The sequence below is a fragment of the Lucilia cuprina genome, chromosome 5 (genome assembly GCF_022045245.1).
Source record: "Lucilia cuprina isolate Lc7/37 chromosome 5, ASM2204524v1, whole genome shotgun sequence".
Taxonomy (NCBI): domain Eukaryota; kingdom Metazoa; phylum Arthropoda; class Insecta; order Diptera; family Calliphoridae; genus Lucilia; species Lucilia cuprina.
The window spans coordinates 55582565-55593623 of NC_060953.1; the positions used below are offsets into that span (position 1 = coordinate 55582565).

The window sequence follows — 11059 nt, forward strand, 5'->3', positions numbered from 1 at the left end:
GAAGAATTTCCATTAGATTTTCAAAGGTTAGTTAGTTTGATAATAATTTTAAAATTTTTGTTTTTGCTATGTACATAATTTATTACCGAATAAGACTTTAAACCGTAACCGCTAAGATAACGTTGCTTTTAGAAAACTGTTCTATATCATTAATACGATTTAAAGCCGTCGCCGAAGTTTCAACTGCCAGCCGTCATTAATATTTGTCGACGCAGGTCTTAAAATCCAATTGATCAGGTTATTTTTTAGAGAAGCTGTTGAAGTATAGTATTTTAATGAAAAATAATTATTTTTTATAATATAGATGTAATAAACAATTGAAAAACATATAAAAATAAATAGCAAGAAGTGAATACAAATGGTTATAATGATGTTGTAGTTAAAATAAACAAAAAAAGAAATAATAGTTACAACTGATAAGAAAGTGAAAAGAAAAAATATTGCGGCTGCACTTGTGACGTGCATAACACAAACAATATAAATTTGTATGTATGTACATGAAAAAAATGGCGCCTACTACCTGCTAAAAATAAAGAAACTTATAAAAATATTCTATGTAGTGAAGGAATTTTATGAAAAGAAATAATTCTTGTTGAAATAAAACAAATAATAGACAAAAAATTAAAAAGATTCCAAAATAAACATAACCTCAACAACAAAGCAACAAAATGTCCGAAAAGAATGCTGAGGAATTTAATTCAAGTAACGCCTTAGTGGTAATAAGCAATGAATACACGAGTACCCCCATTGGTTTGACCAAAAGTGCATCCAATGCAATTAATGATATACAGGATGATGCGCCACGTATTATTTGCAATGAATTGATAGTGAATCCACACAAAAGTAAATCAATGGAGAAACTAGATGAATTATCTTCACTAGAGCGAGAGATTGCTAAAATGCATCATGTGGATGAAGCACAACTGGACCTGGACGAGGTATTATTATCTTCCTCAACAAGTGCTACACAGGGCGAAAATCAAACGAATCAGCTGCAGATGGCTAAAACTCTAACGTCTGCTACAGACGCAAGTGATTTGTCTAATGGTAAAAATTCCAATAATGTAATCAGAGGTGTGGAAACTAATTTGGAAGATAAGCTAGAAGCGATAACTTCTGGTGAAACAGCTTTAGAGCATGAAGATCTCATAGCTGTTCTGAAGGGTCTTGATGGTAATGGCGATGATACACATAACAACAGTGGTGCAGTTGAAGTGGAGGCGGACTCAATACTCGAGGAAGGTGTAACCATAGAGGGCGAGGGAGAGTATCAAATTATGGAAGTAATAGATGATGATTCAAATGCTAATGAAGAAACTACAAAAACAGATATAGCTGATACCACCAGCACTTCCTCCACCACACAAAATCTAAACAAAAAAACATTTGGTTCAACTCCCTTAACAGTACAAGAGGAACGGGCTTTGGCATTAGAACAAATTGAGTGTTTGAAAACTGTTCATCGTCGACGTAAACAAGATATTAAACCCATTAAACAAATAGATCCTGCTTTAGATTTAGTGTCTGCTTTAGAGGCAGATTGGAGTGAAAATGATGATGAATTATCGGTTGAGACAACAAAAACCGATACAAAAACTAAACTTCCCACCCTAAAAACAAAGGCTGCGTCTACTACCAGCAAAACAATAGCTGATAATAAAGCTAATACTCCTTTAATAACGAGTGTTGTTGTTATACCTTCAACAACTGCAACTGTGTCTAGTACAACTCCAACTTCTGCTGCTGCGAGTCCTACATTAACAAATTCGAACGTTAGCTCTGGTACTAATAACAATGCTACCACTACAGAAAACCCAAATCCCACAAAGTCATCTCCAGTTGAAGGTATCATCAATACAAAAACAGAAGAAGACACACAGATTGTTGGCACACAAACAGGTATAGTTTACTGACAATTTTTTACCATAATATTCTTATATATCAAAAAATTCTTATTTTATTAACCCAACAGGCTTTAGAAGAACTCGCATAATTAAACGTAAAATTATTTGGGATCCTGATGCGCCGGAAACCACGTTCTCCTATGCTAAACTTGTCAAATCCAATAACAATACTAAAACAAAAACAGAACCCACTATAAAGGCACCCATTACCAAGGGATCTACTACTATAACTCCGTTGAAAAAAGAAACATTGCCTACAACAACCGCAACCACAACGGCTTCTACGACTACTACAGCAAAGAAAACACAAAGACCAACAACACCTAAAGTTAAAAAGACCGCTACAAACTTGAACACTGAAAAAGCAACGACAGCTGAAAATACAGCAGCTGCAAAAACTACCACTGCGGAAAAAGAACTGATTACCAAAACGAATACCAAAACTGAGGAAACTGAAACTAAAGCATCACCGAGTTTGGAAACAAAATCAGAAACATCGCCCACATCTCCCGCTAAACGACGTTCCCAAACTCCTGTTTCTAATATTAGTCCCAGTGGCAGTACAGGTGTTAAGAAGAGAAAAAACAATGAACTTGATCGTTTGATGGGCGACGAGGGTGCTGTTAATATGCTTAACTCATTGGAGAAATTAGAGGCCAGTCTAGGACCAGGAGAAACTAAATCGACTAGACCGTTGATGAGAAGCCGTGCAGCTACAATATGTGAAAAGGTAAGAATGCTCAAAATTCCATTCATTCTGTGCATTATTAATAAAATCACATTTTTTCATTTTGAAGTTGCCTCGCAAGGACACAACACCACCTGCCCGCCGTGCTCCAACACCAACATCGGCAAATCAACCGACAACTACAAAAGGCAAAAGAGCCACTAAACCACGTGCTTCTTCCTCTTGGGATTATGTTTACAAGAAAAAGAAACAGGATTTCGATGATTCTCTAATCATACGTCGTCGTTCAAATAGTTCATATTCCAGTACAACATCACTAAATCGTTTAAGCTTAGATGGTCCCCCTGCCAGTAATTCCTCAACGAAATCCAATGATTCCAAATCATTGCCTAACTCATCGAGTGAAAATGATTTGTCTAAAACACCTCCCGCTACCTCAAGTCACAACAAAAGCTCTGGCAGCTCCAAAACAACAACACGTTCAACGCCGACACCACCAGCAAGTGGCGTCAAATCATCATTTGAATTTGCTAAACCTGAAAATAAAAAATCAACCCAAAAACGTACAAAAAGTCCTGCTGCTACACTAACGAATGATATGAAAAAAGCAGCGCCGGTCGCTAGCAGACGTAATGCTCGTAGTCCAGCTACAACTACAAATGAAGATAAAAGCAAGGAGGCGGTTAAACCATCAAATACAAAATCTCCCACTATGGCAAAGGACAAGAAAGATGTATCTCCATCTTCATCATCATCATCGTCGTCTAATACATTATCTGATGTTGTTGTTAAAAAATCCTCAAAAGTTGCTCAAATTCTTTTCAGTACCAATAAGGCTAAATTAAGCAACACCTTTACCATACAGGTAAGAAATTATAATTAATTCTTATGATTTTATTTTCTGATTAATTTTTTAATATATTTTCTTATTAATTTCCATATTTGTTTGTTTCTTATTTCAGATGTTAAATAAATTGGTAGATATTCTTGATAAATTGGCTTCGGATTCTGATTGTCATGTCGTTGTTATGGGTACAAATGATGCTCACTTTTGCCAGGGCATTGATCTAACCGATCTAACAACGATTGCGGCTGAAAAACGTAAAAATTATGCTGTTAATTTGGCCACATCTGTTAAGTAAGTTGTAAATCGAAAAAGAACGTTATTATTGATTCAATTTTATTCGAATATTCAATTGAATTTTGTTCGCATAATTATGCTTAAATCGAACTTTATTCGAATAACAATCGAACTTTTATCAAATTACTGAATTTTCATCGAATAGTAAATTTTCAAATCATTTTACCGAATAACTGATAAAAATTTATAAAAAATAGGGTTTTCATTAGGGTTGTCAATTATTCGTGTTCAAAATTGTTTGAGTAGTCGAGTAAATTTTAAAAATTATTCGATTATTTGAACAAATAAAAGTTTTTATTCGAATAATTTAATAAAATATAAATAAATTACGGGTAATAAAACGGGTTTGCGTACATTAATGCACTTACACTGGGGTTCTATAAATCTACAATCGAATAATCGACTTTTTGTCGAAAAATGTCGAAAAGTCGAAGTCGACTATTTTGTTCCAAAAAAGTCGATAACTCGACAATCATCTGTGAAAAGAGTCGACTTTGTAAATAAAAGTCGTAAAAAGTCGGAAAAATTCGAAAAGTCGAAAAGTTGGAAAAAAGTCGGAAAATGTCGAAAACTCGAGAATAGTAGAAATAAAGTCAAAAATAGTCGAAAATTTAAAAAAAGTGGAAAAGAAGTCAAAAACTCGAAAAAATACGAAAATGCCCAAAAAATAGTCGAAAAACCCAAAAAAAAAAAATAGTCGAAAAAAGTCGACTATTTATAAAAATACGTAAAGTCGAAAAGTATAAAAGTCGACTTTTATGATATGGTTTCCAAACTTTGAATGACCAGTAAGAAAAAGTCGAAAACTCGAGAATAGTAGAAAAAAAGTCAAAAATAGTCGAAAATTTTAAAAAAGTGTAAAAGAAGTCAAAATATCGAAAAGACAAAAAAATAGACGAAAATGCCCAAAAAAATAGTCAAAAAAGCCAAAAAAAAATAGTCGAAAAATTCGAAAAAAGTCGACTATTTATAAAATATGTAAAGTCGAATAGTATAAAAGTCGACTTTTATGTTATGGTTTCCAAACTTTGAATGACCAGTAAGAACTGATAATAAAGTACCCAAATGAGTTCTTCTAAGCCTTAATATGTAGGATGTTTTATTAGGATTCATACAAGGACAATTCATCTTAGCAGTTTAGCAAGTATGTTTTCGTGACCACCGGTCTTAAGCTGAACAGAAACAAATGTTATGTTTATATTTGTTTCTTAATGGCAGCAAGTGGGACGCCGCAGAATTGGTCTATATCCAGTATGGCCATTCTCGTGCCAGCTTTTGTCAAGATATTCGTTCAAAGAAAAACAAAAAATTTTCCTCGATTAATCGAATAATATTTATTCGAATGACAACCCTAGTTTCCATCGAATAAACGATCAGTCATCAAAAAATAAAATTTTGTTACGAGTTCCCAAAAAGCACCATGACGAATTAGGTGCCGACTAGCTTATATACATGATTCTTACTCAAGGTGTGAGAACCTCCCTTTGTCATGGCCCAAAGAACTGTCACAATAAATGTCATCGTCACAATAAACATCAATGGAAGAGCATAGTATAAAATTGGTGGAAGACGATGTTCCAGTTATGGATCGCTACTATCCTATATCCCCAGCTGTCTAAGAGATCACCTAGGCAGAAATTTTGATAATACGTTGAGACTAAATGTAATTGAATTGAGCGATAGGCCATGGAGTAATAGAACGACAGAAGTAAAAAACCCAAAACAAATCGTTTATAAACAAATCGCCAGTAAAAGCCGTGATACACGATTGTCAGATCTTACAACGTTGTCAGTAAAATGTTCAGAAAATTTCTAATATTCGCATTACCGAAATATTGCAAGACAAAATTTGTATGTTGACAATATTATAAGCCATTTTCTGTACATTTTGCTGCCAACGTTGTAAGATCTAACAACCGTATATACATAGCATAAGTTAAATAAACTCACAATAAAGAACGCCTACCCATTACAAAATATAGACGGAATCTTAAGTAGGATAGATGAGACGAACAGCTGTCATGTGGTGGTTGTTGTTGTAACAGCTGGGTATCTGCAGAAAACGAGAACTGATCCAGTGGATCCCGCACATATCTGCATATGTTTACCTCGTCTACACGAAGATCCTTCCTGACATGCCTCGGAGAAGTATCTAATTGTGTGATGTTCAAAATTGGGATGACTTCTCCCATGACATCCCAGGAGGAACTGTTTAGTCAACATGACATTGTGTTCCTTGACTGGGAGAACCTTCGTTTCCTCGTACAGGTGATGTTCCGAGGTAATTTGTAGGCAGCCCGTTACAGTCTTTAGGGCGGCATTTTGGCAGCTTTGAATGTTTGTCCACTGGGTATCACTTAGCGAAGGTGACCACACTAGAGCAGCATAATTAACCACTGACCAACCAATCGTTTTATATGTAGCCAACAAGGTTTCTTTATCCATACCCCAAGTGCTGCCGGCTAGCGCTTTGAGGACCTTGTTTCTACTTTGCAAGTTGTGCGTGATTGCAGTGGCGTGAGCTGATGTCAATACAACAACTGTTATGTGGTTGTTTTCTTTAGTTTCTGTAGTTTACTGTTCGGAGGGTTGGAACCACCTGAGAACTTATACATGCCCGAGTTAGCTGGAAACCTCGCCAGAAACACCTTCCGTAAAGATTTTTATCTAAAAATTTGAGTTTTTACGAGATAAATAAAAACAAATTTTCTTAAAAATATAAAATTTTAAATAATAATTTCCTACCAAAACAAAATAACGTTTTTTTTATTTTCAGAAATTATTTAAAAACATTAGCTACGTATCCGAAACCACTAATAGCTGGTGTTAGTGGTAATCTAATGAATTTGGGTGTTATCCAACTGGCTTTATTTGATGTTGTTATAGCCGCTGATAAAACCACATTCGAAACGCCATACGCTAAAATGGGACAAGCACCAGAGGGTTATTGCATTTGGCATAATATGAATAAAATACGAGGATCATTTGTAAGTCTTTTAAAATAACGCTTTCAATGAAATGTAATAAAATGACGAAAAAAAAACAATTATTTTTTTGTATAGAAAACAAAATTATTTTGGTTGTGTGAGAGAATACAATCTACTGAAGCAGCCTTAGCTGGTCTAGTTAATAAATTAACCGCTGTCAATAAAGTAAATGATGATGCTTTTGCAACAGCCAGAAGAATTGCCTCATTATCTTCGGAGGTAAGTGTCTGCTGCTGTAATTATATTAAAACATTTTTCTAAATACAAATTTCCTTTTCAGACTTATCGTGCTATGAAGAAGACTGCTATTAATAGCCATTTGGATGTAATTGTTAGCTCTCTGGATGAGGAATTCGATACAATTATTAAACAATGGACAACGAGTGATTGTTTAGAAAATTTAAAGAAATTTTTGGGACATGATTAATTTTAAATTTTTTTTTTTTTAGTTTTGATTAATTTTAAAATTTGTAGTTTTCATTTTATTACAATTTCTATTTGTTTTTTTATTAGTATTAAATTCAAAATAATTGCAATTACATATCAATTACATGGTATGTAAATTTTTTTTCTTTTTCAATTAAGTTTATATATTTCATTGTCTTTCTTTAATTTCTTTTTTTTTAACAAAAATTTGTTTTTCAAATTGAAGTTATATACAACAAACATACGTATAAATTAGTTTATATTTTAGTTATTAATTTTATGGCTAATTATGATGAATTTCAAAAAAAATTATAATTTGACCAAACTTTTTTTCTGTAGCAATAAAAAAAATATAATTTTGAATAAAATTTTAAAAAAATCGTTGAAAAGTATGTTTTTAAAATTTTTGGTCGATTAAGTATAAGTTTAGACTCAAAGTTATGTTTTCATCATTAAAATCACGAGATTGAAATGAAAAAATTCTATAAAATGAAAATCTTGAAAATTTTCTTAAAAAAATGAAATTTTTGAAAAATTTCTAAAGTAATAGAAACAAATGTGAAATGAAAGATAAAATAATCCCATCAGCAAATAGAAAACATCAATTTGTATTGATTTAATTTTTTTATTTGTTTAATTATTAAAATTAGGGAGAGTAAACTTAAGAGTATATTTCTTTTGATTTGAATAAGTTAAAGTTATTTTTTTTTCATACTTTTATGTATTAAAATATGTGGCCCCTTATTTAAAGGTTGTTTTTTATAAATCCATTGTTTTGCATCTCTTTCTAACCTGAGTATATTTCATTCTCCACTTGAGTTATATCCAATTTCATAGTTTTTATAATCATTTCAAATTTTTGTATATCTAAAGTAATCTTTTCCAAACTAGCCGCCACATTGCGCATACGTTCACGATCGATTTGTACTTCTAGATCGCGAGAATCTTTAGTCATTTGACCGGTGCGTGATACTAAATCACAGATCTCATTGCATGACGCATGAAGAGAGGCTAGTAGTTTGTAGGCTTGTTTAGCGTGTAAATCATGTTTGGCACTTTGGAATAGTAAATCATCGGTATAGTTGAATTGTCGTTGCAGTTGGGCGGAAACGGAATTTAGTTGTTTTTGTAGATCTTTAGTATCGTCTAGAATCTTGTAGATGTCATTGCGTTGTTTGCGTATATTACCTATAAATTCATAAATACGTCTGGTGTATTCCCTACGGGAGGCAACACCACTGGTGGCTTTTTTTAATTCCTCCGCTAATACTGCATGGGTATGAGTTTTTTCCACAAGCGCTGTTTCCAGTTGTTGTATTGTGTTTCTTAGCTCGTGTATACTTTGAAGATTTTTCGTTTGTCTTAGTTTTTGCAACTCGTCTATTTGTTGGAGTGCAGGATTTCTATGCAATTGCCATTGATTTTCCATTGTCAGGCGTCGTTCTCTAGTTTTCTCTATTAAATTTTCTAGTTTATCAAGGTTTTCCTTTGGATTTTCCAGAATAACTGAGGTGCGTTCATGTATTTTAGTTTGCTTTTTCAAAACCTCCATTTCTTTTTCGATTTCTGAACGTTGTTGTCGTATTTGTTGTAACTTCACATTGGCCATTAGACGTTCTCTAACTATTTGATCGTTTTGTAGTTTAAGGGATTCAACTTCTTCATTTAGCTTTTCTAGAGGACTTTTTATAGAGATTTCCATTTCTTTTGCTTTTTCTTCTGGAGTTTCATTGGATTTGACTACAGTTTTCACGGGAGAGGGTATGATGACTGGCATAGGTCGCGTTAGCGACAAACGTACATCCTCTAGAGATTGTAAGGCTGGCGCATAGACATCTATAGCATTTTTATGTAATACTGAACTCACCAAATCGTAATCCCCCATGGAAGTTTGTTGGAATATATTGGGTATTTGATAAGTAACTATAGTATGCTCATCTTTTGTTTGAGTTGCACTCGCCATTTCGGGAATGTTTAAATTTATCTGCGGAAGAAATTCTACACTAAGACCACTGCAGCCCAATAACTTTCTATTGGCTATACCACGACAATACTGCGGAACCCAAGGTGCTTTAAGTTGTTGCCTTATTTTCTTTCGCACCTCCCTCATAAGTAAATCAAAATCATCTTTATTTTCAGGCTGACCCTCATCTAGACCGCCTAACTGTTCTTTGGGCAGCTGTTCAATAAGAAACATAAACAAACGTCGTATATCCACTACATTGGGGTAGAGAAATGTCTGATAGCCAATATCACCACGATAGCCACAGCTGCTGCACATTTCGGCTAAACTTGTGGCCACCGTAAAACGTTGCGCCATATTTTCGGGTAGAGTTTTTGGTAGCACTGCATCTGTTTTGATTTCTTTCAAACATTTCGAGACTGCTTTTACTAAGAGATCCGGCGTGAAATGCTGTAGTCCGAATACTTCACTATCATCATCCATTTCTACTGTGCAGCCGATTTGTTTAAGGGAATGTATTATAATTTTATCAACTTCATCCATTTTTTAGCAAATAATTTTTGTTCGAATATAATTTTGTTAAATTTTATCTTTTCTTCCCAACAAATATGTAAATAACACGGGCAGTTGTTTTTGTTATCTGATAAATTTTTTTGGTCAGCTGTTTTTTTGCAATTACAATAACAACATAATTGCAGGGTTGCAATGTTAAGTTATGTATTGTTTGTACTCTAAACTACCGTTAAAATTTAAAATAAATTAATTCTCTTGAGAGTGAAAATAAAACCTTTTTCAAAAAGGAATGTTTTGATATATTTTATTTTTAAATTTGATCATTTTCTAAGAAAATTTTAAAAAATAAAACAAAATTCGAAAATTTTCTATAAAAATTAGAAAATTTTTAAAATATTTTATAAAAAAGAAAAATTTTGAAAAATTTCTAAAAAGATAAAAAAGATAAAATTTTTACATATTTTTTATAAATATTTCATAAAAAATAAATATTTTATAAAAATAATGAATTTCGAAAATGTTCTTGGAAAATTTTGAAAATACTTTACGAAAATAGAAAAAATTTCAAATTTTTTTAATGTAAATTTTCGAAAATCCTGTAAAAATTAGAAATTTTTAAATAAATTCTATAAAAATTTCGAAAATGTTTTATAAATGGAGAAAATATAGAAATTTTCTATAAAAGGAGAGAATTTCGAAAATTTTCTATAAAAGGAGAGAATTTCGAAAATTTTCTATAAAAGGAGAGAATCTCGAAAATATAATATAAAATATAAAAGGAGAGAATTTCGAAAATTTTAAAAATTTTCTATAAAAGAACAAATTTCAAAAATGTTCTATAAAAAGAGAAAATTTCGAAAATACTTTATAAAAAAATTTTTTTCGAATTTTTTCTATAATAAGAGAAAATTTCGATTTTTTTTTAATTTAAATTTTCGAAAATTCTGTAAAAATTATAAATTTTTGAATAAATTCTATAAGAATTGAAGTTTTTCGAAAAAATTCTATAAAAAGAGAAAATTTAGAAATTTTCTATAAAAGAAGAGAATTTAAAACATTTTCCATAAAGGAAGAGAATTTCGAAAATTTTTGTAAAAAGAGCAAAATATATAAAAAGAAAAAAAATTTGAAAATACTTTATAAATTTCCTGTTTATTATTTTTTTTATTTAAATTCTGTAAAAATTAATAATTTTTGATTAGATTCTATAAAAATTAAAGTTTTTCGAAAATGTTCTACAAAAAAGAGAGAATAAAAGGAGAGAATTTCTAATAATTTTATATAAAAACAGAGAATTTCGAAAATTTTCTATAAAAGGAGAAAATTTCGTAAAATTTCTATAAAAAATCGAAAAATTTTATAAAATGAAAAAATTTCGAGAAAATTTTGAAAATACTCTAAAAATAAGAGAAAATTCCGAATATTTTCTATAAAAAG

At 31.7% G+C, this 11059-nt stretch overlaps 2 protein-coding genes across 2 annotated transcripts; one reads left to right on the forward strand and one right to left on the reverse strand.

Moving 5' to 3' along the window:
• Positions 1-216: 216 nt before the first annotated feature.
• Positions 217-7209, forward strand: LOC111678512 (mucin-17). The gene is made up of 7 exons (XM_023439888.2): positions 217-1899; positions 1973-2634; positions 2702-3457; positions 3555-3730; positions 6510-6720; positions 6796-6939; positions 7001-7209. Exons 1-7 carry the CDS (start codon positions 669-671, stop codon positions 7145-7147), a joined length of 3327 nt encoding a protein of 1108 aa, XP_023295656.2. The 5' UTR covers positions 217-668; the 3' UTR covers positions 7148-7209.
• Positions 7210-7898: 689 nt separating this feature from the next.
• LOC111678508 (coiled-coil domain-containing protein 22 homolog) lies at positions 7899-9827 on the reverse strand. Its single transcript, XM_023439884.2, has one exon. It carries the CDS (start codon positions 9650-9652, stop codon positions 7934-7936), a length of 1719 nt encoding a protein of 572 aa, XP_023295652.2. The 5' UTR covers positions 9653-9827; the 3' UTR covers positions 7899-7933.
• Positions 9828-11059: the final 1232 nt, after the last annotated feature.

Bases quoted from the DNA above. Each gene is read 5' to 3' on its own strand.
- LOC111678512 (XM_023439888.2), top strand. From the start codon at position 669: ATGTCCGAAAAGAATGCTGAGGAATTTAATTCAAGTAACGCCTTAGTG. The intron at 1,900-1,972 runs GTATAGTTTACT...TTAACCCAACAG, and splicing joins GATTGTTGGCACACAAACAG to GCTTTAGAAGAACTCGCATA. The intron at 2,635-2,701 runs GTAAGAATGCTC...TTCATTTTGAAG, and splicing joins CAGCTACAATATGTGAAAAG to TTGCCTCGCAAGGACACAAC.
- LOC111678508 (XM_023439884.2), bottom strand. From the start codon at position 9,652: ATGGATGAAGTTGATAAAATTATAATACATTCCCTTAAACAAATCGGC.